This window comes from Cervus canadensis, chromosome 4 (assembly GCF_019320065.1).
Source record: "Cervus canadensis isolate Bull #8, Minnesota chromosome 4, ASM1932006v1, whole genome shotgun sequence".
NCBI lineage: Eukaryota > Metazoa > Chordata > Mammalia > Artiodactyla > Cervidae > Cervus > Cervus canadensis.
Genome location: NC_057389.1, coordinates 95,419,729 through 95,446,278, shown reverse-complemented (window position 1 = coordinate 95,446,278; position 26,550 = coordinate 95,419,729). Strand labels below are relative to the sequence as shown.

Below are 26,550 nucleotides of genomic sequence, written 5' to 3'. Positions count from 1 at the left end.
TGAGCTGCGGGCTGCGGGGGCGTCACGGACAGCAGCAGCGGACTTGGGCTGAGGTTCCCGGGCGGGCGGGCGCGGAGAGACGCGGGAAGCAGGGGCTGGGCGGGGGTCGCGGCGCCTCAGCCAGCGCAGCCAACCCGAGGGGCCGCCGCCGCCGCCGCCCAGCGCGCTCCGGGGCCGCGGGCCGCCTCCAGCACCCGCCGCGCCGCAGCTCCGGCACCGGCCCCGGCCGCCGCCGCCGCCGCGATGGGCAACGCCGCCGCCGCCAAGAAGGGCAGCGAGCAAGAGAGCGGTGAGTGCCCGGGCCGTGACCCCGATCCCGGCCTCGCGCTTCCAGCCTCCTCCCTGTCCATCACTGCTTGGCCCCTCCCCCCACGCGCCCCCCCTCCCAGTTTCTCTCTGCTTACCCCCAGGCGCCCCTTCCCCCTGCCTGTCCAAGGTTGGGGTCCAGGGCCCGCAGAAGACCTCGTAGGAACCCCCTTGCCAAAGACCTCCTCTCCACTGCAAAGACTGTGCTCCCCCCTCAGCTGTCACTGCCAGCCATGGCACGTATGACCGCTGGGCCCCCACATGGGGCCCTATCACCACCCCACTCCCTACTTTCCTGGTCCCTCTCCGCAGATTCTAATCCCCCCACTTCTTCACTCACCTCTTCCACAGATGAGACCCACTGCCAAACCCCGACCCAGGCTTCTGTCAGTCTGGGAGTGCTATGGGGTCTGCCTCCACCCCACAGGGTCCTTGGCCACTTGGTGACCACACCCCTACCCCCTCCAGCCCCCGCCATCTTTCTCCTGCCCTTCCCCTCTTCACCTTATCACAGCCCCCCTTCAAACCCACCCTTGAGCGTTTCCCAGAGCCACCTCCAGCATTGTTTTTCCCTTCTGTGTCACTTGGCATGGGGCACAGGATCTTTCTGGGTCCCTCTGCCCCTCTCTCATCCTGTCACTATCACTGCTTCTCTGCCTGTGCTTCCTTCTCCAAGCAAGCGTCTGTCCCTGGCTGGAGTCGCAGACTGTTTGTGAACCTAGAGAACTGCTTCTGTGCTTGCAAAGCCAGGTTTGAGCCAATGGTGCTGGAATTCCGTGCGTCCTCTTTCTTGGCTTTGGGGGTGAGGGGTTTCAGCAGAGAGCCCCTTCCCATCTCCTGCTGTGCAGTGAGCTCTAGGCTCTTTGGAGGGCCCCTCAATAAATGGTTGTGTCACAACTGAGGCTTCATCATTCACCCAGTTCCTCAGGCTTCTTTACCTGCTCCTGACTTGGGATGAAAAGTGGGGGATTAAGGGTGAGTTTAGCAAGGCTCATTCAGCTAGAGCTGGGATGGTAAGAAAGAGGACTCGAGGGATGACAGTTGGGAAGAGTAGTAGGTGACATCTAATGCCTTGCTTTGCCAAGAGACAGATGCTGATCATCCCTAGGGTTCACCCAGAGGGGCGCCTGTTTCCACCCTCAGCCCCCAAATCAAATTGGCCTTTTCCAGCCAGCCAGGGAAAGAGATTCTGTATCTGAAAATGCCTTCAGAAATGGTCTTGAGCTCCTTCCTCAAGTCATCCAGCTCTCAAATTGTCATCACTCCAGGCCTAAAGTTGGGCCTCAACTAGGATCCCCTTCCAGTTACCCAGAAATAGAGTTGAAAAGGAATGGCCACATCCAAATATGCCTTTCCCAGTTACTTGTCTCAGATCCCAGTGTCTGAGTTCCCTGAATGCCCCCTCCCAGAAAGACCCAAGCATGGAAGCCAGGGAACTTTATTTCCACCCAGATTCAAATAGCAGAACTTATAGCTGCTAAGCAGCCATGGAGAAGCCTGACATGTCACCGATGGGCGGGGGACAGGGAGGCAAGTGCCTGTAGCTGAGCGCTTGATGACAGAGGAGCAGGTGGGTAGTGACCAAAAATGGTCTGGGCATGAGCATGGAGGGGACTAGACAGAGGGGGAGGGGCTGGGCCCCCAGCAGGTGAGGCTGGCCCAGAGGTGTAAGGTAGAGGCAAGCAGTTGTATATTTCAGTGACTCAGTTGAAAGTTGGGAGATGACATAGTCCTGGAAAACTTTCAAGGCGTATCAAACACATGCAGTGGAGAGAGGTGGGGTGGCAAAACCACACAGGGAAAAGGATCCCCAAGAAAAAGATAAGAAGCTCCGGAAGGAACCGCTAATTCAGAGTACAAGCTGGATACCCAGGAAGGGACTATCAGGATAAAATAGAGCCACTATTTACTGGGCAGCTAGGATGTGCCGGGCCAAATGGTCTCCATAGATCTATCTGCTTGAGTGATTTTTCGTAACAGGCTGTTACCTGAATTTTACAAACGAGCTCTCTGAGTTTGACATAGATGATGCCACAGAAGCAGGATTCACATCCATTTCCATCTACCAGCCAAATTCCTGGACCCCAGAATTTCCCAACTCAAACATTTCCAAGCTGCCCCCCTGATTTTTCACTATATTCACTTCTATTTTGTTAACTGAAATAAAAATTTTGACTCACTTTTGTTCAGATGTAAATTTTGATCCGTCCTGAGAAATAATATAAATGAAATCATGGGATTGCTATACCAGTTATATTCTCTCTGGTACACCTTAAAATACAATGAAACTAGAAAGGCAAAATATCCTCAACATCAGTTCGTCCCCAGCCAGTGGGACCTGGTCACACTTTGGGAAACATCCTAAGCTGTACTTCCAGAGATTTGCAGGGGCTCTTGGAGAAGGAAACAGGATGAGGAAAGAAGCCCCTCTTTGCTTCAAAGCTCCGATTCTGAGAGGATGGAGCTAGACAAAATTTGCCCTCTCCCGCAACTAGGACGGGGTGGAGGTGGGGATAGTAGCCTGGTCAGCCTTCAGGGGGCACCTGAATTTCATCTGCCAGACATCAGCCCAACTAGAGTAAGGAAAGTGCCAAAACGTAGTAGGCACCATTTGGCATCCTGCAGCCCCCTGTGCTGCCGTCTCCATGGTGGGGCAGTACAGCATTGGCCTCCTCTCAAGAGGGCAGGGATTTAGAACCAGCCCGGGGATGGGGTGGGGGAAAGTGTTAGTCACTCAGTCATGTCAGACTCTTTGCCACCCCATGGACTGTAGCCCGCCAGGTTCCTCTGTCCATGGGATTCTCCAGGCTAGAATACCGCAGTGGGTAACCATTCCCAACTCCAGGGGATTTTCCTGACCCAGGGATCGAACCCGAGTCTCCTGCATTGCAGGCAGATTTTTTATTGTCTGAGACACCAAGGAAGGAGGAAATCTGTACCCAAAGATGCCAGAGCCACTGGTGGCAACCTGGGTAAGATGCTAAGAGGGCAGAGGAAAAACAAGATCAAGCCCAGGGCTCTGAACAAGCTCGAGGAATTGAGAGAGGGCAGTGGCCCCAAGAGGCCCTGGGGACGGGCAGCCAACTGGGTCTCCAGCCTTGGCTGCCCTGGCCAAAAAGGCACCCCTAAGAGCTGGTCCATGGAAGAAGGTACAGGCCTGGTAAGAAGAAGCCCTCCAGACCTCCCCCAACCCCTACCCCAGGTCCCAGAGACCAGAAGATTTACACGCTGAGAGTGAGACTTGCTCCCAAGAGGTCCATAGATGGGAAGAATTGTGGCCCTCCTAACATACTACAGAAGCCTGAGAAGGCCAAACACCCTCTGTGCGTTGGCAGTTGTACAGGTGCCCAAGAGGGTCCTGCCAAGACAGTTTTTCCTTTAAGTCCACCTGGACTTAAAGAAGTTTGAGGGTCCTCCCTGCCCCTCCCCTGCACCCGCTGGCCCGCAGGTTGGATTTCTCTTCCTGCCACCACCCCACTACTCCCTGGCTCCCTCTATAGGCAGGGCTCTGGTGATGAGCAGCTAAGCTGGTGCAGCAGGTCTCATGAGCCTTCCCAGCCACCGTAGTCCAGGTGCTTTGAGAGGAAGACTGAGTGATGGCTTCCAACCCCAACGATGGTGAGGCTGAGCCCTGTTGCTATAGCAACTTCCCAGGCACACTCTGACCCTCAAGTCAAGGAGGGATTAGAGTAGAGTTTAGGGAGCAAGTGGAGAGGAAAAGACTGTGGACCCCTGACTGGCCCTGGAAACCCTTCCTAACAACCCTGAGTAGGGAAGAGCAGGGGAGATGGGTGGTTTAGTTCAGACAAGGGGGCGGGGGGTGGGGTGGATGAGCCTCCCAGATTGGGGATCTGGCCCAGACCCAGGCAGTGGGGTAGACCAGCTCAGTGATGGGGTTCAGTTCAGAGTGGGGGTTGGTCCAGCTCAGTGATGGAGTCCAGGTAGTACTAGGCAGTGGTCCAGTCCAGTGTTGAGGTCCAACTCAGACTAGGGCATGGCCCAGCCTAGGGCTTGGCCTTCCTGCCGCAGACTTTCCAGGACGAGCAAGTTTCAGGGAACACGGGGTCCTGAGATTTTTTTTGGGGGGGGAGGCCTGAGGCTGGGATCCTGCTTCCTGCTGGGGACCTGGCTTTTTGAGGGCTGTTTTCCCTGTGAGCCCAAGTGGAATCCAGCCCAGGGTGTAAGCTGGTACCCCTCCTGTGGGAAACAGGAGCAGGCCAGGCCTACAGTCTCCAAAGACAGCAGCTAGCTGGGTTTCCCTTCTCTGCCACTTCCTGTTGTCAGCAGGGGCCGAGGTTGCCAGGCACTCCGGGGAATAAGTAGCTGCCACTGACCCTCCACTACTTTTGGGGATCTGGAAAGAAGGAGGAAGATGGTCAAAGCTGCCTCCCCCTCCCCCACCCCTGGGTTTAGCGTTTCGTTTCCGGTTTGGACTTTCAGGGCTGAGAGCAGAGCCAAGCACAGGGCAAGGTTTGACAGAGGCCAAGGACATCCCGGGATGCCATGCCCGTCTCCGCCCCTGCACAGGAGCAGGACTGAGTTCGATGTTACCCATTTCTCTCTCAAAGTAGCCAAATTTGAGGGCTCCAGTTTCAGAGAGCACTTGGGGGAGGAGATAGGGTGTTTCTCACTGCCCCCCCCCCCACCTCCGCCTTTCTCTCCAGCTGCTCTTTCAGCTAATTAATGGAGTTCTGGGGCCTCCTTGACCCCCAGGGAGGCCCCGGCTGCTGCCTGGGCCTGAGCCTTAACTCCTTCCCCTCCCCAGTGGGCACTGCCCTGGGCACATTGGATGCCATCCTCTGGGCGGTCAAGCACCCACTGAGAAAGGCAGGGCCTGGCAGCGGGGAGCAGTGAAGTCCCTGGAACGGGAAGTTAGCTTTAGCACCCCGCCCCCAGGGCAGGCAGGCCCGCCAGGAGGGACACCCTCAGGAGACTCTTCCCACCACCTGCTGCCAAGGAGGGCCTTTACCAACCTTGGCCAGCCGGGAGCAGGTACCTTTAAATGCTTCCCTAGCAACCAGCTCCTCCTCCTCCCCTGTCCACCCCCACCCCCAGGCCCTCCCAAGGAAGTCAGCTCAGAGACTCTGCTGTATTCCTGGTTTCCCTACCAAGGGAACGTTCCTGGGAGAGTCAAGGCGGCCTGGGATGGATCCGGGGTCAGGCAGAGGCTGGGATGGGGACTCAGAGACCACCTTCCAGCTATGGCTGCAGCTGCTTCTCTGGGGCCATCTGATTGTCCGCCTCCTGGGCTACCTGCGCCATACCCTCTGGGCACCTAAGCCGCAACCAGCACCTTGAGCCTCCCTGGCCACAGGCAGATGGGCCCCCCGATCACCCCATCCCACTCCACTCCCCGCCCTTGTACCCCCTGCTGGAAGAGGCAGGAAGCAGAGGTGAGTATGGGGACTCCTGGCTGGGTTTCCCCCCCATCATTATTCCTCTTTATCTGCCCTCTCTTCCTGCCACTGCCACACCCTGTCCCTCACCCCCAAATGTGGCAAGCTGATGAGAGCGCACACAGCCTGGCTCCTCCTGCACTTTGGAAAGGCCGGAGCAGGGCTGTGTCAGGATCAGGGCATCCATGTGGAGCCTCTTAGTGGGGTACCAACAGACAGAGACGCCGACCCACCACTTTGGGAAAAAACAGGATGTGGCATTTCTCAGGGACAACTGAGAGGAAAAGAAGAAGCAGGACCTGCTTTTCTCCTGGATTCCTCTCAAATGCACTCCTCTCTGCCTTCTTGGGTGGGTGACGGTAGAGTCCCAAGAGGGTACCTTCATCCCCCCCCGCCCCCCCACCCACCTTCATCCAGAATTCAGCGTGTACGTTTGGAGGTTTCCAAGGAAGGTGTCGTATGTCCAGAAAGATTCCGCTAGTGAAACCCTTGCAAGTGGTGCAGCCCCCAGGCTCAGAGAGTTCTCAGACAAGTTGGTGGCTCAGCCAGGCGCACCAACCGAGGACCCTCGGCCATTCCTGACTGCCCCCTCTCTGCCCGGTCATTCTTCATAGGGCTTTCCTAGCCAACTCTCTCTCCGTCTGCCACTCTTGTGGCCCCACAGAAGGCTCTTCTCTTGGAACACTCAGGGAGAGCCTTAGGATTGATGGGGGGCGGGGTGTGGGTACCACAAGGCTGTGGGCATCCTGGCACTGCCTACAGGTGAGCCAGGCAAATGACAGGCAAAGCCAAAGTACAGGTTTGCAGGACCCTCTCAGGGTGGCGACCGTCCCAGGGACATCAGGGTTGAGGATAGCTCTGTCCATGGGCCACCCTGGTGCCCTGTGACCCATCAGAAGCAAAGTAGTTAATCTCGTGGGTGTTAGGGATTGTCTGGAAAGTGATCAGAGGCCAGTCTTCTCATCTGTCCAATGAGAGTAACAGCAGCTCTGAGCCATCAGTGTGGGAATTAAGCGTGGAAAGCATTGAGTGTGTCGCAGAGCTGACACAGAGATGGTCCCTGAACAGCAGCACGCCTGGCCCCAGGGGGGCCATTGGACGGACAGGTCCCTACTGCAGGAGTCCGTCAGGCTGCGCATTCGGTGCTCTACCTGGATTTTATACTTCTATTTAAAAATATATTTGAAGCTCCCTGATGGCCCAGTGGTTAAGACTCCACGCTTCCACTGCAGGTGGGGGGCGCGGGCCCCATCCTTCATCAGGGAAGTTCTGCCTACCATGCCGTGAGGCCCCAAAACCTTAAAAATAAAAAACACTTCACAGCAAAATTAATAGCTGACATTTACATGGTGCTAGCACCCTGTGCCAGCCACCATCCAGACCCCCTTTGCCAAGATTAACTCCTTCAGTCCCCACAACTACCCCACTGGGTCATTACTGTTATTATCCCCAGTTTACGGATGAGGAAAACTGAGGCCCAGAGGTCAGTCACCTAAGGTCACACAGCAGGTGTGACCAGGCCAGGAGCTGAACTTGATCTTATCCCACAGTCCTGGCCCCTATCTACTTTGCCGGGCTGCTGCTCCACATTGGTGGGAATGCCTGTTTTCAGGCTTCAGTTCGGGGGGTGGGGAGGGGGGTGGTGAATGGGGAGCACAGATAAAAGGAATGTGGGAGGGGGCAAGTGAACCAAAGGAGAGAGTGGACACAAAGTAGCAAGCCCAAGGTCTCAGGGAAATCTTCAGTGCTAGCTGGAAGGTGATCACCTGGGGCTGCTGAGGGGCCTGTAGGGGGCAGGCATCAGGCGAGGCTTTCTTTGAAGCGGCTCAGGAGCCAGGGGCCCTCCATTGGCACAGGCGGGAATGGAGCCAGCTGGGGGCCAAGGCAACAGCTGAACCCCCCAAGGGCGCCTGCTACCCGAGCCCCAGAGGCCTCCACCCGGACCGGCCTCCCCAGAGAAGGGACCAGAGGAGCCGCCAAATCCAGAGGCTATAAATACCTCGGCTGGCGTCGTCCCTGGCCCTGGAATGTCGGTCAGAACTGGGGCGAGTGGGGGTGGGCTGGCCTAGGCACTGTTCTCTGTCCCCCCACCAAGAGTGACCCCCCAAGTCGCCCTGTCCCCCATTGTGGACAGAGTTGAGACTGGACCCCAGCTCTCTGTAGTAAAGGGGACCCACGCCCCAGCCCAGATCAGGCCCCCCCACCCACCCAAGGTTACCCTCAGACTCAGCCAGGATACCCAAAGGCCCAGGGAGAAGGTCAGGCTCTAGGTTAAGGTGACCGCACCCCACTTTCCACAAAGCGGCATCTCCCCGGGAATAGCCCGGGGCCACGCCAGCAACATGGGGTCTTCACCTCACTGCCTTCCTCTCTTTCTTTCAGTGAAAGAATTCTTAGCCAAAGCCAAAGAAGATTTTCTTAAAAAATGGGAAAATCCTGCTCAGGTAAGCCCCGTGGGTACAGAGCCCCGGGAAGGGTGACTGACAGCCCCCTCACCCCCAACCACATCCAGGTGACATGGCTAGGATTTTGGGGCCCTGTGGAGGCGCCTCACCTGGCCTCATTCACCCCATCGATGCTCATGGGGGCACCTGATCACACATTGCCAGGCTCCTCCACCCCACCACCCCCTTCCAACGGGCGGCCCCTGCCCCCCCAGGCAGCTGCCAGCAGCTCCTGGGCCCCTGGCCAGGGCTGGATCCGGACCCTGCCACCAGCCTTGAGGAATGCGCCCTCCGCCATCTTGTTTTTCCGCCCCCGGCCTCACCGGCTTCGCTCCACCCGGTGCCCACGGCCCCCTCTGCTGGTGGCAGAGGGGACGCCCCAAACCTGGGCCGCGCAGGCTGCAGGGGTTGGGGTGGTCCCTGACCCTCCAGAGCCCTCTGTCTGCAGAACACAGCCCACTTGGATCAATTTGAACGAATCAAGACTCTCGGCACGGGCTCCTTCGGGCGGGTGATGCTGGTGAAGCACAAAGAGACCGGGAACCACTATGCCATGAAGATCCTTGACAAACAGAAGGTGAGTCTGGCCCTGCCACGCGGCCCAGGGCCCAGCTACCAGGGCTCCGCCCGCCCAGTGGTCACCACCTGGAGCACCTCCATAACGTGCCAGACCCGAGGGCAGGAAGGGTACCGAACTGCCTTCAGAAAGCTTCCCCTCCCCGGGAGCCACCCGCGCCAATCCCAGCATGGAGGCGGCATCAGACACCTAGCCTGTCTCGAGGAAGCCGGGCATTTTCCTGAGGGGAGTGATGTCTACGCAGACCTCCTTTCTGCAAATATTTTTGCCAGGCAAAATGTTCTAGAGCAGCACTGTCCAGGAGAAATATCACATATGGTTTTACATTTTCTAGACTCCTCATTTTATCTTTATTTATTTGGCCAAGCGGCTTGTGGGATTTTAGTTCCCTGACCAGGGATCGAACCCGGGCCCTCAGCCATGAGAGCATGGAGTCCTAACCACTGGACCACCAGGGAATTCCCTAGAATGCTCATTTTAAGAGTTAAAAAAAAAAAAAAAAAAAAGAGTTAAAAAAAACAAGTGGAATTCATTTTAACAGTGTGTTGTAATTAAGCCAGTATATCTCCAATATTATCGTTTCAACATATGTATCCAGTGTAGAAATATCATTAATGAGACACTTTACATTCTTTTTTTTCCGTACTAAGTCTTAGAAATCCAGAGTGTACTTTACACTTAGAACACATCTTCGTTTGGATGTTCATTTTCACTAGAAAGAAAAGAAAAAAGTTGAAAAGCATATTCATATAGCCCAAGTTGTTCCAAACAGGCTTGAAAGTTGCCCAGTAACTGCATTGAGTATCAGTTTTTAAATTTTCATTTTAAATACTTTGAGTTTTTTGTTTTTTTTTTTTAATCTTTTTTTCGGCTGTGCTGGGTCTTTGTTGCTGCTCAGGCTTTTCTCTAGTTGTCGCAAGCGGGGGCTACTCTCCAGCTGTGGTGCACAGGCTTCTCATTGCAGTGGCTTCTCTTGCGGAGCACAGGCTCAGTAGTTGTGGCCCATGAGCTTAGTTCCTCCGAGGCAGGTGAGATCTTCCCAGATCAGGGATCGAACTCACATCTCTTACATTGGCAGGCATATTCTTTACCACTGAGCCACCAGGTAAGCCCCAAGATACTTTCAATCTTAAACTCAATCTGTCAGTCAACCAGCCATGTTTTAAGTACTCAGCAGCTGTACATGGCTAGTGTGGACTGTCCTGGACAGTGCAGGTATAGACCCAGAGGATGTAGTTGTGGGCAAAGCAGAAGATGCCCCATTGCAGTGGGGCTCAGAGCTGACCGAGGGGCCAGACTGCGTACGTGTGACAAGCTGGTCTGAGGTTGACTAGCTGCATGTGACCTTGGGCACCACACTTCCCCTCTTTGCATCTGGGCTTCCAGACAGGCATGTTCCCAGTGCATCGTCCTCAGGACTCCTGTCAGTGTGTGAGGCGGCTGCTGGGGATTGCTGAGGGCCAAGGAGGAATTAGCCCAGGGTTCAGGTGGATTGTGGGGAGGGGCGTGCTCTAGTTGCAAGGAAGGTGTTTATCAACCCCCCCACCCCTTGGTTGCCCCTTCTGCCTGTATGTTCTGTTTCAGCTCAGCTGCCCCTTCCTCCAGGAAGCCTTCTCTGACTCCTCAGACTTCACCAGGTGCCTTATCTGGGCATCCAGATAAGGCCCCCAGCTTCCCCCACCAGGGCTGTGACTCCTGTGGCCTGGTGACTCATGTGTTCTTGCCCTGAATTGCATGACTGCATGCCATGTGGGGACAGGCACCTGGCCCAGGGCTTGACAGTCCCCAGGCACTCAAACAGTGTGGGGTTTTTTTTAGGTCAAAACTTGTTTATTTACTTATGACTGCACTGGGTCTTTGTTGTGCAGCGTGCACAACCTTTCTCCAGCTGCAGCCAGTGGGGCCTACTCTCTAGTTGCCATGTGGTGTACGGGCTTCTCATTGCCGTGGCTTCTCTTATGGAGCATGGGCTCTAGGGCATGCGGGCTTCAGTAGTTGGGACTTGCAGGCTCACTAGTTGTGATACACGGGTTTAATTGCACCATGGCATGTGGCATTGCCCCTGACCAGGGATCGAACCTGTGTCCCCTGCATTGGCAGGCGGATTCTTCACCACTGGACCACCAGGGAAGTCCCCACTCATACAATTCTAGATGAAGGACCTGGCCCGGCCCTGGCACCTCTTCTTTTTTTGGGGTGGTCAGGAGGAAAAGGACTCACTCACACCCCGTCCTCTCCACTCTCCCCTCCTACTCCTGCAGGTGGTGAAGCTGAAACAGATTGAGCACACCCTGAACGAGAAGCGCATCCTGCAGGCGGTCAACTTTCCGTTCCTTGTCAAACTCGAGTTCTCCTTCAAGGTGGGGTTCCAGTGGCGGCAGACCGAGGCCACGGCCAGGCAGTGCAGCCTCTGGGTTCCCAGAGCTGGGGCCGGGCCGATCACCACCGGTGGCTGTCCACTGATGGGGAAGGGGCGTGCAAATCAGCCTGGGGCTCTGATCGCCCCAAGTTCAGCTGGGCCTGCCATCCTCTAGCTTGATAAGCTGGGGCTAGTCCCTCAATCTGGATAACATCCCTCAAAATCATCACTCATTTATAGCAAGCACCTGACACACGGCCATAAGCCAGGCCACTCAGCCTGGGTTCCAATCCCAGCCCTGCACTTCCTGGCCGTGTGACCCTGGCCAGGGACTTTACTCCCCTGAGCCTTGGTTTCTTCATCTGTTAAAGGGGTATCGTGGCAGTCCCCACCTGGGGCTGCCGTGACAGTTCAAAGCACAGCATGCGCACGCTGTGTGAGCTGTTTTGGGCATCATCCTAAGCCTTGACTGCGAGAACTGGGAAAGGCCATTCAGGGTCTGTGACCTCTGCGGTCACAAGGGTCCTGCACTTGGTCTTGAAATTGATAATCCTGTTTTTAACAAGGGGCCTCACACTTTTATTTGTGGGGGCCCCACAAATTCTGTACCCCATCCTGGGCCCAGTTGACAGATGATAAAACCGTGGCCCCAAGAGCCTTGCTCAAGACATGAGCCACCATGGAATTCTGACTGCAGCCCAGACCGACTGGCCAGGTCCCTCATGTACCCCTCACCGGCCCTCACTTTGGGCCCCCGTAAGCAGGGTGACAGCTGCCCCTAGTTGCTGGCAGGCAGAAGGAAATGAGACAGGTAATTGGTGAGCACAGAGCCTGGCACTGGAACGTGCTCCACTTGGGAGCCAAGATGGTGGTTGTCACTTTGTGAAAACCTGCCAGGTAAGGGCACTAGGCCTGCAGATGGGACCCGGGGCTTGGGGAGCAGAACCCTGATCACTTGCTGCTTCCCACAGGACAACTCAAATTTATACATGGTCATGGAGTACGTGCCCGGTGGGGAGATGTTCTCACACCTGCGACGGATCGGGAGGTTCAGGTGAGCCCGACACCCCACCCCGCCACCTTGGGGCTGTCCATGGGCATCATCCGTGGAAGTGGTCTCTTGGGGTCCCAATGAGTTCTCGTTCCCCCTGAGCTGAGGAATCTGAATCTACAATGTCTCAACTACCATGAAACAAAACAAACACAGTGACTTATGTGTCACCCCGTGAGTGAGTGATTTTATGTCCTTTAAATTTATGCTGTTTTATTTTACTTATTTATACAGTGATACATTTTATGTACAATAAAATGCACAGGTTTTCAATACCCAGTCCCATAAGTTTTGACAGCTGCATACGTGTGTGTAGCCGCCATCCTGGAAAATTCCCTCGAATGCCTTTCTTGGCAAATCACCGGCCCAACAAAGGCAAACGTCCTTTCTGGCTTTCAAACACCATAAGTGCGTTTGGTCTGGGTCTGGACTTGATATAAATGGCCTCACACAGTTCATATTCTTTTGTCCCTTTTCTTCTCTTGCTTCACATAATCATTTTGAGACCCAGCCACATTGTTGGGTGTATTCCTTATTCGTCCTGGTGGTGGTGTTGGGTCCGATCCCATTGTATGAATCTGTTGCAACCTGTGATTCCATTCCTCTGCTGATGGACACAAGGGCTGTCTCCAGTCCAGGGCTGTAGATGAAGAAGGTTGCTCTGTGGGTGCTTTTTTTTTTAATCACAAAATAAGGCTTTTAATTATTTAGTCTCTTAGAGTACTCACACAAGAGAAACTGACAAATCCACCTTGTTATTTAATCACTTCAGTTGTGTCCGACTCTTTGCAACCCCATGGACTGTAGCCCTGCCAGGCTCCTCTGTCCATGGGATCTCCCAGGCAAGAATACTGGAGCGTGTTGACATTCCCCTTCTCCATCTGCTGATGCATCATGATTGCCTAGGCTGGAGACAGCGCCATAGGCCCACCTGCTGGACTGTTCCGGGGCGGGCGGGTGCTGCGGGTATGGCTATACCCGCATCCATCTCACCCATCCCACTCACCCATCCCCTCCTCTCTTATCTCCATCAGTGAGCCCCATGCGCGCTTCTACGCCGCCCAGATTGTCCTGACCTTTGAGTACCTGCACTCGCTTGATCTCATCTACCGGGACCTGAAGCCGGAGAACCTCCTCATCGACCAGCAGGGCTACATTCAGGTGCCCACTGGGCCAGGCGAGGGGGCAGCCCCAGGCGGCCCAGCCTGAACCCTCCCGCCCTCCCAGCCAACCGCCCATCCTTGTGCCCACAGGTGACAGACTTCGGTTTCGCCAAGCGTGTTAAAGGCCGCACCTGGACCTTGTGTGGGACCCCTGAGTACTTGGCCCCTGAGATCATCCTGAGTAAAGTAGGCGCTTCCTGACCCCTCCCACCGCCCGGAGGCCTGTTCTGCCCTTACCCCCTCCTCACCCTTCTCCCCACACCTGCACCTCACCCTTCTCCCTCCAGGGCTACAACAAAGCTGTGGACTGGTGGGCCCTGGGGGTCCTTATCTATGAAATGGCCGCAGGCTACCCACCCTTCTTCGCCGACCAGCCCATCCAGATCTACGAGAAGATTGTCTCTGGGAAGGTGAGGCCTGGATGTTGGGGGCTCAGCCCTAAGACCAACCCTTCCCCACCCATCCTGCCCACCATGGAGCCCTGCTCCTCACTGTCAGAACAATCTAGGGAATTCCCTGATGGCCCAGCGGTTAAGACTCCGCGCTTGCTTCCACTGCAGGGGGCTCGGGTTTGATCCCTGGGTCGGGGAACTAAGTCCCACATGCCTCACGGGGCAACCAAAGGAAAACCAAAAGAACAAATCTAGAAGTTCACGAAGTCAGGCCAGGTGGTGAAGCCAGACACACCCACCACACTGAGGCCACCACTTCACACAGCCTCACTCATCTCTGGACCTTCAGTGCCGAAACCCCACGGGTTTCCAAAACCCCAGGCTTCGCTCAAACTCCTGCCCTGCCTGACATGAGGCTCGTCTCACCTCTGCGTGACCCCCTTAGCGTCAGTATCCATAAGTTTGACAGCAGAAAGGCAAGTGTGTTCAGTTCCCATGCGCTACCTTAGAGCCCTGCAGAGAGTCACTGAGGACACATAGCCCCGCCTCCTTTCCCAAACACAGACTTTCTAACTTGGAGGACGTGGGTAAGGGGTGGCTGACCTGTTAGAGCCCTGGAGTGCATGAAGTGTCTGCTGCCCCATGCACCCCCTGGGTCACACAGCACTGTGAGGGAGGAGGAAGCTGAGGCCCAGAGATTGGGCATGTCTGGTTCAAGATCACACAGCACTGTTGTTCCGAGAAAGGTTGGGAGCCCCAAGTCTGCCTTCAGCTCACCCACCTCCCCTGGAGGACCAGCCACCCCTCCATCTGGCTCAGAAAGTGGTGGACGTGGCTCCCAGCTCAGCCTCGGTGGACTGACCTGGTTCTAAGTCCCGGCTCTGCCATCCATCAACTTTGAAACCTCAAGCCAATATCTTTGCTTCTCTGAGTCTCATCCATCTCAGAACTGGGGAACAAGCCACTTGCCTCTCAGGGAGGTTTAAGAGAGTCACCAACTACCAAGTGGAGTCGTTAAAAAAGGGAAAGATGAGGTGTCTGCCACAAGGCACAATAGAGGTTGCCAAGAAAATGGCCCAGAGTGGGGAGAAAAAAAAAGTCATAGAAGTTTCTGAGGGGGAGAGGAGATGAGCTTGACTCCCTTCTTTGTAGCATTTCACAGTTCCCACGCACCCTCAGCAGGATTATCTCCCTCATGCAGCCTTGGGATATCTGCCCCGTGCCAGAGAGGCAGGCACAGGCCCAGAGAGGTTAAGGCGGTGGCCAAGGTCACACAGCATGGAAGAAGCAGAGCAGTGCTGGAAGTCAGTTCTTGCAGCTGTAAATTCACTGACTACTTCTATACAAGGCTGCAGCCTCAAAGCATTTGGGGGAAGTTTCTGGAAGTTACACTGAGCCTTAAAGAATGGAAGAGCCTTAGCTATGCAGAGAGAGAGAAATAGAAAAACAATCATTTCTCTCAGAAACATGAATATTTCTGAAGTCCCCCAACCCCAGCAGAGCTGCCTTAAGAAGCAGTGGCTAAGGATGCAAGTTTTGGAGTCCATCAGACCCCACATACGGAACCAACCTATCCTGCTCCTCAGTGTGACCTTGGGCAAGCCTCAGTTTCCTCCTCTCTAAAATGGGAATCTCGGGAACTCCCCAGCAGGCCAGTAGTTAGGAGTCTCTGCTTTCACTGCCAAGGACCCAGGTTCAGTCCCTGGTCGGGGAACTAAGATGCCACAAGCCTCACGGGGAGGCCAGAAAAATGAAAAATCAAATGGGAACCTCATAGCTCTTACCTTGCTCCGGCGGTTCTCAAAGTGGTCCCTCCTCCAGCAGCATCAGCATAGCCCAGGCACTGGCTAGAAATATAAGCTCTCAGGCCCTCCCCAGATCTCCTCAGTCGGAAACTCCAGTGGGCCCAACGAGCTGTTTTAAATGGGATTCCAACACACCATTTTGGGCTCCTCCACCCAATAAGACTGTTGGGTGAGGAAGGCAGTGTCCTGGGCTCCCCAGGCTCCAAAGGGGTTTCCCAGTCTTCCTGTGTTATCTGCTCTCCAGGTGCGGTTTCCGTCCCACTTCAGCTCTGACTTGAAGGATCTGCTGCGCAACCTCCTACAAGTGGACCTCACCAAGCGCTTTGGGAACCTCAAGAATGGGGTCAATGATATCAAGAACCACAAGTGGTTTGCCACAACTGACTGGATTGCCATCTACCAGAGGAAGGTAGGGCACCCCTTTCCTTCCTCAGGTGCTCTGGGGGTTTGGGGAGAAGGGGGGGAGTATTACCAATGGAGAGATGAAAAGGGAAGGGGAATCTAAAAATAGCCTTCAGGCTCTGGGTGAATGTAGATGTGGCAACTTAGAGCAGTGGGGGTCTAGAAACAGAATTGCAGAGTCATTTGGCCACTCTGTGACCTTGGGCAGGAGACTGTTCTCTCTGGAAAGTATTAATAATTTGCCCATCAATGTGTTGGCTGTAAAATTCTTTTTTTTTTTTTTTTTTAATTTATTTATCTGCACCAGGTCTTAGTTGCAGCATATAGGGTCTTTAGTTGCAGCAGGTAGGATCTAGTTCCTCGACTAGGGATCAAACCTGGACCCCTTGCCTTGGGAGCACAGAGTTGTAGCCACTGGACCACTAGGGAAGACTTCTATAAGATTCTTAAGAGTCCACACTCTAATGCTAAGCTCAGGCCTGGGTCAGAGTAAGTTATCTTATGAATGTTAGCCCATTCGCATTTATTGTTGTAATGATGATTATGTTGACTGCTGAGGTCTGAGTGGTTCTTGACCCCTCTCCAGGTGGAAGCTCCCTTCATACCAAAGTTTAAAGGCCCTGGGGACACAAGTAACTTTGACGACTATGAGGAGGAAGAGATCCGAGTCTCCATCAATGAGAAGTGTGGCAAGGAGTTTTCTGAGTTCTAGGGGTGTGCCTGTGCGCCCATGGGTTTTCTTTCTTTCCTTTTTTTTTTTTTTTTTGTGGGGGGGGTGGGAGGGTTGGATTGAACAGCCAGAGGGCCCCAGAGTTCCTTGCATCTAATTTAACCCACCTCGCCCCACCCTCCAGGGTAGGGGGAGCAGGAAGTCCAGGTATTTGGGGCAAAACACCAGCTGCTCCCCCTCACCCCCTTTGCCCTCCTGCCCCCCCCCCCACTGCTTTTGCCTTTCTTCCACAGCCCCCCACCCCAGCCCATTTCTGCCTGTTTTAAACGAGTTTCTCAGTTCTTCCCTTCTTCAGGTCAGACCAGGTCTCCCTGGTTTCAGGGACAGGGTGTGGCAAGAGGGGCCCAAACTTAACTACAGCCACCCCTCCCCCCCCCCCCAAAAAAAAGACCGACAGGCACCGCTCTCTAACTGCGAATGAATGAAAAGCCAGCCTTGCCTTCAGAATAATCCTGCCAGGGAAGGAGAGATTTTAGTGACACGTTCAGTGGGCCACTTGCTATAATTTTTTTTTTAAATACAATTTACAGTCTTATTTAAGTTCCACCAATGCCTCCCTCCCTCCTTCCTCTCCCACCCTTTCCCATGCCCCTCCTCTCCAAATCGTTTTTTTTTTTTTTTTTTTTTTTTTAATAACAAAAATGGGAAGCAGACTGACTGTAAAGGAAGGAGCTGGGTTCGAACCTCTCCCCCAAGCTGCTAATCTCTCCTGCCTCCTCCCCCCACCCCTTTCCCCAGGATCCCCTGCCAAGCCTGGAAGGGTCTCAGCCCCTCTAGGAAGCCCCTACTCTGTTCTGCCCCCAACAGACCTGTCTTCACCCTTGGGCTTCGGGACCCAGACAAAGCAGCTGCCCCTCTCCCTGCCAAAGAGGAGTCGTCCCCTGAAAAGACAGAGGGGGAGCCCCGAGCCCAGGGTCGTCCCTCCCAGTAACACTCTCCCCAAACTCCTTGATTTTATTCTCAGCTAGATTTTAATGTCCAGCCTCCTGTCAATTGGGAAGGCAATCACCGCAAAAGGAGGTAGAGCGCCCCCTCCCCCGGGTTCAAGGCCAGGGTTGCTGGTGAGGGGCTGCTTGTTTTATTCACCCAGCAGCCTCCGCCCCCCCACCCCCATCTTGGGCGCTCCTCCTCTGCTTAGCTGTCAGCTGTCAATCACCGGTTCTCCCCCCACCCCACCGCCACCACCCATTTGTGGTTTTTTCTCTCTTAATAGAAAAGTCGGGAGTCACCCCATTCATCCCCATATTTGTCCCTCTCATCATTTCTCCCCATCCCAGGAGGAGCTCTCAGGCCTGGGGTGGGGCCCGGGTGGGCGCGGGGGTGATTCAACCTGTGTGCTGCGAAGGACGCAACTTCCTCTTGAACAGTGTGCTGTTGTAAACATATTTGAAAACTATTATCAATAAAGTTTTGTTTAAAAAAAAGTGTCGCTAGTGTGCCTGACTTCGGTCACCCACCCACGCACCCCCAGGGGGTTGGAAAGAGAATTTCGGACCCCAGCGTCCAAGCTGATCAGCACCTGGCCTGGAGTCCTTGTAAAGCCGGGTTTAGCTGGAATTCCGCCACTCCCCTCCGCCCTGCCGGAGAAGGGGGCGCCAAACTGCCCTCTGACCCCAGATTAGGGGTCCCCACATTCTGAGGGGCACCCCCTCTGCGTCCAACGAGAGGCCGAAAGGGCGGGAGCTCTAAGGAGACGCTGGGGCCGGCGCGCCGGGAAGCCGAGCGGCGGCGGGGGCGGCCCTGGCAGGGGGGGTATGGGGTGGTGGAGACCGTGCGCGCCCCCCTCCCCGCGCAGGGCCAAGCACGCCCAAGGGGCACGGAGGCGGCGGTGGTCCGAAGGTCCCCGCGGCGCCGGGTGAGCGCAGTGGCCCGGCCCGCGGGCGGCGAGTTCCCGGTAAGTGCGGTCCCGAGAGCGGAGCGCGCCGGGGAGGCGTGGAGAGGGGGGCTGGGCGCCGGGGACGTCTGGGTCCCGCGCCCAATGGCTGGAGGGCGGCCGAGCACCGCCCGCCCGCCCCGCCCGCCCCCTCTCCCCTCCCCCCGGCGCTCCCCTCCCCCTCCCCCGCCCGCCGCTTTCCCCCGCCCCCGCCCCGGCGCCAACTCCGCGGCGCCTCCTTAAAAAGCGCGCGGGAGTTGTAAGGGGGGGCCGGGGCGAGCCGGAGTGAGCGAGAGCGCAGGGTAAAGGGGGCGGGCGGGGGGCCCGGGCTCCACCTTAAAAGCGGGCGCGTGGGGGTGGGAGGGAGGAAGGCGGGCGGCGGGGAGGAGGGAGGGAGGGAAGGAAGGGGGGCCGGAGTGTCCCGGGCGCAGGGCGCGCGTGCGGCGGCGGCGGCGGCGGCGGGGAGGGGCCGGCCGCGCCGCGCTCCCCTCCTCCCTCCTCGCATCCCCGGCCCCGCGCGCGCCCAGCAGAAGCGGGTCTGTGTGTGCGTGCGTGCGAGTGAGTGAGTGTGTGCATATTTTTTTCTCTCTTTTCTTTCTCTCTCACTGTTTTTTTTTTTTCTCTCTCTCTCTCGCTCCCTCTCTCTCTCGTTCTTTTTTTTTTTTTTTTGCAAAGAAACAGCAGCGCCGCCGCCGCTCCGCCGAGGCGCTGCGCCCCCCGGGGGGGGAGGCGGAGGAGGCGGGCAGCGGCGGAGGGAGGGGTGCCGGGGAGGGGGGCGCCGCGCTGGGAGGGAGGCAGCGCGCACGGTGCAGCCGGGCCGGGCGGGAGGCATGGCGGGGCCCCCGGCCCTACCCCCGCCGGAGACGGCGGCGGCCGCCACCACGGCGGCCGCTGCCTCGTCGTCCGCCGCTTCCCCGCACTACCAAGAGTGGATCCTGGACACCATCGACTCGCTGCGCTCGCGCAAGGCGCGGCCGGACCTGGAGCGCATCTGCCGGATGGTGCGGCGGCGGCACGGCCCGGAGCCGGAGCGCACGCGCGCCGAGCTAGAGAAACTGATCCAGCAACGCGCCGTGCTCCGGGTCAGCTACAAGGGGAGCATCTCGTACCGCAACGCGGCGCGCGTCCAGCCGCCCCGGCGCGGAGCCACCCCGCCGGCCCCGCCGCGCGCCCCCCGCGGGGGCCCCGCTGCCGCCGCCGCGCCGCCGCCCACGCCCGCCCCGCCGCCACCGCCCGCGCCCGTCGCCGCCGCCGCCGCCCCGGCCCGGGCGCCCCGCGCGGCCGCCGCTGCTGCCGCCACAGCGCCCCCCTCGCCCGGCCCCGCGCAACCGGGCCCCCGCGCGCAGCGGGCCGCGCCCCTGGCCGCGCCGCCGCCCGCGCCCGCCGCTCCTCCGGCAGTGGCGCCCCCGGCCGGCCCGCGCCGCGCCCCCCCGCCCGCCGTCGCCGCCCGGGAGCCGCCGCTGCCGCCGGCGCCACAGCCACAGCAGCAGCCGCCGCCGCCGCCGCCGCAGCCACAGCAGCCGCCGGAGGGGGGCGCGGCGCGGGCCGGCGGCCCGGCTCGGCCCGTGAGCCTGCGGGAAGTCGTGCGCTACCTCGGGGGTAGCGGCGGCGCCGGCGGCCGCCTAACCCGCGGCCGCGTGCAGGGTTTGCTAGAGGAGGAGGCGGCGGCTCGGGGCCGCCTGGAGCGCACTCGTCTCGGAGCGCTCGCGCTGCCCCGCGGGGACAGGCCCGGGCGGGCGCCCCCGGCCGCCAGCGCCCGCGCGTCGCGGAGCAAGGTGAGCGCGCCGCGGAGGGGGGCGCCGTGCGGTGGGCAGGTGCTGGCGAAGTTGGTGGCGGGGCGAGAGTCCCAGGAGGAAGCGGGCCGCAGGCGGCCGGGGCTTTGCGCTTCTTCCCTGCGGGCTTGGCGGGTGGTGACCTTGGCAAGTGACTTGATCTTCGCCAGCCTCAGTTTCCTCCGCTGTAAAACGCGACTTAATAACAGTAGCGACCTCTTGGGGTTGTTGAGCGAGTTTAGTGAGATTTGGCTACTGAGAGCTTTATTAACACAGAGTCTGGCACGGAGTGGATGTGTAAAAGTTAGTCCGTGTTGGTATTAAAGGTGGTGGTGAGGCAGTCCGCCTGGTCCTGGATCCCCGGGTCGGGCCCAGGGCTAGAACAGCTACTGCCCTTACGGGCCTCCCTCTCTTGCTCCAGAGAGGTGGAGAAGAGCGAGTGCTTGAGAAGGAAGAGGAGGATGAAGATGACGAAGATGAAGATGATGAAGATGAAGTGTCTGAGGGCTCCGAGGTGCCCGAGGGAGACCGTCCTGCAGGTGCCCAACACCACCAGCTTAATGGCGAGCGGGGCCCTCAGAGTGCCAAGGAGAGGGTCAAAGAGTGGACGCCCTGTGGGCCCCACCAGGGCCAGGATGAAGGACGCGGGCCAGCGCCAGGCAGTGGCACCCGTCAAGTGTTCTCGATGGCCGCCATGAATAAGGAAGGGGGATCAGGTAAGGGCTCCTCCGGGTGGGGGAGGGTGGCTGGTGGGGGGGAACCGAGCCCCAAGACAAAACCACAGGCATCTGCTTTTTATTTCCTAGCCTCTGCTGCCACTGGGCCAGACTCCCCATCCCCCGTGCCTTTGCCCCCAGGAAAACCAGCCCTCCCTGGGGCCGATGGGACCCCCTTTGGCTGTCCGTAAGTTGCAGTGTTTGAGACACGGGGTGGGGTGGGGGCCGCTGCCCAGGTGTGCGTGACCGAACCACAGGAGTGTCACTGCTCACTGGTTCCCTCTGTTCCAACACAGTTCAGGGCGCAAGGAGAAGCCGGCTGATCCTGTGGAGTGGACGGTGACAGATGTGGTTGAATACTTCACTGAGGCTGGCTTCCCGGAGCAGGCGACAGCTTTCCAAGAGCAGGTGGGTTCAGCCCCTTAGCTTAGCCCCAGGGTTTCAGGGTCTCAGTGGGGGTGTATTCTGACCCTGCTCTCTCTCTCTCTCTTTCTCCTCTGTCCCACCCAGGAAATCGATGGCAAGTCTTTGCTGCTCATGCAACGCACAGACGTGCTGACTGGCCTGTCCATCCGCCTCGGCCCAGCCCTGAAAATCTACGAGCACCACATCAAGGTGCTGCAGCAAGGCCACTTTGAGGAGGACGACCCCGACGGCTTTCTAGGCTGAACGCCCAGCCTCACACCCCTGCCCCAACCCACTCCAGTCTCCATCTCACCCAAGACCCCCAAGAGTCTGGGAGCTGGACCGGGGACACCCTCAGCCCTTGTAACAGATTCTAGTGAGGGGGCATTCCTACTCACCTTTCCCCCAACATACACGGCTCTGGCCCCCCAGCACATCCTGTACTCCCTGACAAAGGAGTGTGGGGTGGGACAGGACCTATTCCTTTCACCCCAGGAGGCCAACCCTTTCCCCCCGCCCCCTGCCCCCTATCTAGGACATTTTGGGGAGAGAAAATGGGGGCTTCCCATCTCCCCTAGATCCTCTTCAGTTCAGCCAGATATTTCCTATATCAATGTTTTATTCTGCCTGTTCATTTTGGTGGGTGGCCTTTCCTCTCTCCCCCACCACCCAGGCCCCTCCCCAGTCTGGCCCTGGCCTCCAGCCCCTGGGAGCAGCTGGGAAGGGGGTCCGGAGATCTTCCCTACCCATCCTCCCCTTTTCTTTCTGTTCGTTGTTGCTCCAGCTGGCCGTATTGCTTTTTAATATTGCACCGAAGGTTTTTTAAATAAAATTTTAAAAAAAGAGAGAAGAAAAAAATGGCATGGAGTCCATTTCATAAAAGTAGTCTGGGGAGGAGAAGAGCCACATCAGCCCCCTGGGAGCCTTGGGTTTAGGACAAAGCTGTGTGCGGTGGAAGACTAGGTAGTGAGTGGTGCTGCCTCAGAGCTGGCTGTAATTTTGACAGTAACTGTTCCAGGAGAAAAGGATTATTTGTTTCTTCTGCCATCTCTCCTTTCCCAGAATAGTCCCTGGGCACATAGTAGGTGCTCAAATATTTGTTAAGTGACTAGCAGTTAACTCTAGGTTTTATGAGCATTCTCTGGGTTCTCACCAGAGCCCCATGAGGCAGAGCTCATTAAAAAAAAAAAAAAAAACACTTTATAGACCTGGCAACTGGCTCATCACTGCAAAGATGCTGGCTCGGTGTCACACAGGGTGGGGTCAGACACCTGTCATTCTTTACCCAGCGTCTTTAAGTATAATTAATGTATTTGGCTTCAGACCTCTGTATCTGACAACGTTTGCATGTTAACAAAGAATCCAGTCTACAACTTGGGGGGGTGGGGAGGGCAGAAGTCTCTTCTGGGCCCATGGTAGGGTCCCCAATCCTCAAGGTCTTTTTCATAAAAGGGACAGGAGGGACTGGGCCATCAGATGAGATCATGAGATGGGGAAATCTTTTCCAAGTGAAGATTTTTATTGTTAGTGACAACTACTACATCACAAGAGCCTAGTAAGTTCTAGTCAGTTTCTCAATTCCATTAGGTTTTTGTTTTTCTTTTTAAATACAGATTCCAGGGCCTGGGGGTCAGAGTCAGCGAGCGAGGCGGGGCCTTCCTTGATTTCTATACATGCAACCCCAGGGGTTTGACGCGCGGAGAAGATCCCTCCTCCCTAGGAAACCACCTCCGAGAGTTAGATGCGCTGGCCCCAGGCCGCGCCCCCAGAACACCGCCGCGCCAGCAGCAGCCCAGGAGGCGCACCCCACGGTCAGGTTCCGGGAGCGCGCGTGTGCGCGGGGCGCCGCTGCCGCGCAGCGCGGGCAGGAGCGGCGCGCCCCTCCGGCGTGTTGAAATTCAAATGAGGCGAACTCCCTCCACGCGGCGCCGGCAGGGAGGTAGAGGCTGGGGTGAACCAGGCCAGGCAGGTCCGAGATACCCTGGGCGGGGTCGAACCCGCGGCCAATGTGAGCAGCGGAGGCTTAAAGAGCTCCGGTGGTCCCCGCCTCTAGCCGCACGATGGCAACCGAACAGTGGTTCGTGGGGCCGCTCCCCGCGGGCTCTGGGGAAACGCCGCCCCTGGACGACTTGGAATCTGGGGCACAGCCCTGCGAAGACCCCTCGTGGTCGCCTCCCCCTGGCGGACCTGGGAACCCACCCGAGGCGGAGCCCGAGAAGGATGTTCAAGGACAGCTGCCCCAGACCCCCACCTCTACGCCTTCCCCAGAGCGTCCGGCCCCAGGCCCCCGGCCCACCCCTCCTCGCCTGCCGTTGGACACCTTGTTCAGCCCCGTCACCGAACAGCTCTGCTACCTGCTTAAGAAGGCAGATGATTTCCAGAGCTACTTGCTCTACAGGTGATGCTCGACGGGGCCCTAGATTCTACCATGGATAAAGGGGCAGAGGAGGGTTTAACAAAATAGGCGAAATACACTAGGTTTGCAAACTCAAAAGCATTGGGAGCTAGACGAAGTAAATGATGCTGGCTGATTAGCAACCCAATTTCAGAGTTATGAGAACTGTGTAGAAACTTGGGGTTAGGGAGGGCGGACTACTATGTGGGATTTTGGGGTTGCCAAACTGCTAGAACTTTTCTCCCACTTTTTAACTGTTGGCTTAAGTTTCGAACCTTGGGCAGGCTAAACAAAACCTATCTGGGCCAGATTTGGCCTGCTGGCCACCAGTTTGAGACCTCAGAGGATAATATGATTCCCAGACCAAGGGAAGGGGGACTGTGATGCTCACAGATTAATGTCCATTGGAATCCCCTGGGAGGTTGTTTAAATCCTAGATTTCTGAGCTTCACCCAGGGAATAGTAGTAGGTCAAAGTCAGACGTGGGACTCAGGTGTCTGCATTTTAACAAGTGTTTCACATGTCTTTGATGATGGTGGTCCTGAAAGGTCCTCTGGGAGTTTGTTCGTAGTGGGAGTCCAGGCCAGGGATACAGGTGGGAGGGGTGCATAGAATGGGAGAAATTGGTGGGGGAGCCAAGCACTCAGGCAAAGGCCTGCTTCTCCCTTCAGCAGGGACCGAGTGCAGAAGGAACAGTTGGCAAAGGCCATGCCCACCTTCTTGCAGATGTGTGAGCCCTACTTCCTGTACCTGGAGGCAGCTGCTCGGAGTGTGCCCCCCGTCTATGGAGCCCTGCAGGAGCTGATCCGAAAGGGGGTGTGTGTGGAGCAGGTTTCCTAGACCCTGATGCCCCTTTCTGCATCCCTCAGGCCTGGGGGATGGGGAGGATGCTCCTGGAAGGCCAACTAATCTCGTTATGCCCCCTCTTCCATACAGCTGCTGGAGATCTCCCAACAACTCACTCTTCGCCTGGAACAGCTGGTCCTAATGTATGCCTCTTTTGGGTTCGTGAACTTGGAGGAGACTGACCCCCTAAGGTAAAAGCCTAAGAGACTTGGCTTGGGGTCAGGGGTGGAGGAGCCCAGGGCATAGCCTCATTCCCTACTCTTGAATCTCCTGCCAGCATCTCCTGTTTCTTCTGCGGGAGGTTCTCCATCAGTCCCTCCCATGAGGTGTCCATCTTCAGATACTGTGCCCCTGCTGCCTACACCGCCAGCCGCTTCCCCCGATACCTCTATAAGAAGATGCGCTGGAACCTGGAAACCACCCCAGAGGCCAGCAGCCAGGAGCAAGATTCCCACGTGGATTAGTGAGTCCCCTTATCAGAATCCAAGTCCTCCCCCTCGCTATGGGAGAATGCCAGTTTGGGCCACTGAACCACCACCAAAGTGGAAAACCAAACAGGAATTCAAGAACCTTTGCAAGGTCATCCTCACCTTAAATATACATATATACATACATACATAGATGCACCCATCAAAATAGAAGTCTTTATCTTTAAAAAGTAGGCTGACAGGGAGAAAAGACCTCAGTATTGTCACATGCCTACCTGAGAACCTGAAGGTAACTTTTGATGAGTTTCCACTTTACCTCCAAAATTAAAGCCCTCAAACAGAAGAACTAAGAGACTGCTCACTGCTCACTTTTAATTGCTGCCCCTTCCCTTCCCAGCTACTTCTTATGCTATCGAGATACATGGGAAGACACAGGCAAGAGTCCGGCCAATTCCTGCCCCCAGATTCAGAAGCTGTGGTCCATCGGCCGATGGGTGCCCCTAGGACCAGCCGAGGATGACCTTTATTCATGGTAGGAGCCAGGGCAATGGTAAGGTGGGTGGGGTCTGGAGGGAGGGACAGAAGCCAACCAGAGACCATCTGCCTCCCTCAACATTGTTACCATTGATAATAATGAATTTTATTGTGCCCTGAAAAGCCTTTATGCAGACTCATGTAACAATCCACTGAGGTCTATACTACTAGCCCCATTTTACAAAGGAAACAGGTGTTCAGAGAGGTTAAGTTACCTGCCAAAGGACACACAGCTCGTTGAGTAATCAGCCAGGTCAGGGATAAAATTGCTCAGCCTCCCAGAGCCTTACACTCTAGGTTTCGCATCAACAAGGAAACCACTTTCCCCCAGGGTTTTTCCCACCCCCAGCTGAAACAAAGCCTCTTTCAGCCACAGTTTCTCGCTCAAGGGGAGGGGCTCCCGAGTAGCAGGGGACGCTCACGTCCTGGCCTGTCTGTCCCTGGCGCCCAGGATTTTGTGCCCGCAGCCGCCTGGGGACTATCAGCAGCTGCTAACCATCGGCTTCGAGGAGCCGTCGCACATGCTGGCCACCGACCTGCTGGTGCAGATCCTCACGGGCCAGGCAGGCACGGCTCGGCCCCCGAGCGCCGCCGGGCCCGCGGCGTGGGCCGCTCAGGAGTCTTGAACCTGGAGAGAGGGTGGGAGCTGGAGCTTGACAGTTCCAAACTCCAGGAGAGCGGGTAGGGGAGGGGCTCACTCGTTCTCCTAGTGCGGCTCGGCCTGCCTTCCAAGGGGCCAGGCCGAGCTGGCCCGTCCGCACTGGATCCGGCCCGGCCGCGGAGCCCTGCTTGTGAACACACCAGTTTTGTGTTAAATAAAAGAAAGAAAGAGGTCACAGGCTCAGCGTCCGCTCGGAGCACCGCTCCCCTCCCCTTGGGGAGAGGAGGCCCCGCCTACTCGCTGTGGCCTTCTGGGTAATGTAGTCTTATGGAAACAAAACCGTGGTCCGCTGACT

General features: G+C 56.9%; 3 protein-coding genes across 5 annotated transcripts; all 3 read left to right on the top strand.

The window, feature by feature from the left end:
- Nucleotides 1–7: 7 nt before the first annotated feature.
- PRKACA (protein kinase cAMP-activated catalytic subunit alpha) lies at nt 8–17,254 on the top strand. Its single transcript, XM_043466917.1, has 10 exons — nt 8–289; nt 8,085–8,146; nt 8,595–8,723; nt 10,985–11,083; nt 12,054–12,136; nt 13,168–13,294; nt 13,387–13,482; nt 13,584–13,706; nt 15,738–15,902; nt 16,482–17,254. The coding sequence occupies exons 1-10, from the start codon at nt 244–246 to the stop codon at nt 16,605–16,607; spliced, it is 1,056 nt and encodes a 351-aa protein (XP_043322852.1). The 5' UTR covers nt 8–243; the 3' UTR covers nt 16,608–17,254.
- Nucleotides 17,255–18,120: 866 nt separating this feature from the next.
- Nucleotides 18,121–22,249, top strand: SAMD1 (sterile alpha motif domain containing 1). 3 transcript variants are annotated; one of them, XM_043466915.1, is made up of 6 exons: nt 18,121–18,519; nt 19,174–20,273; nt 20,692–20,986; nt 21,077–21,173; nt 21,283–21,394; nt 21,497–22,249. In XM_043466915.1, exons 2-6 carry the CDS (start codon nt 19,329–19,331, stop codon nt 21,653–21,655), a joined length of 1,608 nt encoding a protein of 535 aa, XP_043322850.1. In that variant the 5' UTR covers nt 18,121–18,519; nt 19,174–19,328; the 3' UTR covers nt 21,656–22,249. The 3 variants fall into 3 exon arrangements, with proteins under 3 accessions (XP_043322850.1, XP_043322849.1, XP_043322848.1); XM_043466914.1 differs by lacking the exon at nt 18,121–18,519 and adding an exon at nt 18,682–18,800; XM_043466913.1 differs by lacking the exon at nt 18,121–18,519 and having other exon boundaries at nt 18,975–20,273.
- Nucleotides 22,250–22,917: 668 nt separating this feature from the next.
- On the top strand, nt 22,918–26,428 carry C4H19orf67 (chromosome 4 C19orf67 homolog). Its single transcript, XM_043466916.1, has 6 exons — nt 22,918–23,789; nt 24,458–24,602; nt 24,723–24,823; nt 24,910–25,095; nt 25,458–25,592; nt 26,046–26,428. Exons 1-6 carry the CDS (start codon nt 23,452–23,454, stop codon nt 26,218–26,220), a joined length of 1,080 nt encoding a protein of 359 aa, XP_043322851.1. The 5' UTR covers nt 22,918–23,451; the 3' UTR covers nt 26,221–26,428.
- Nucleotides 26,429–26,550: the final 122 nt, after the last annotated feature.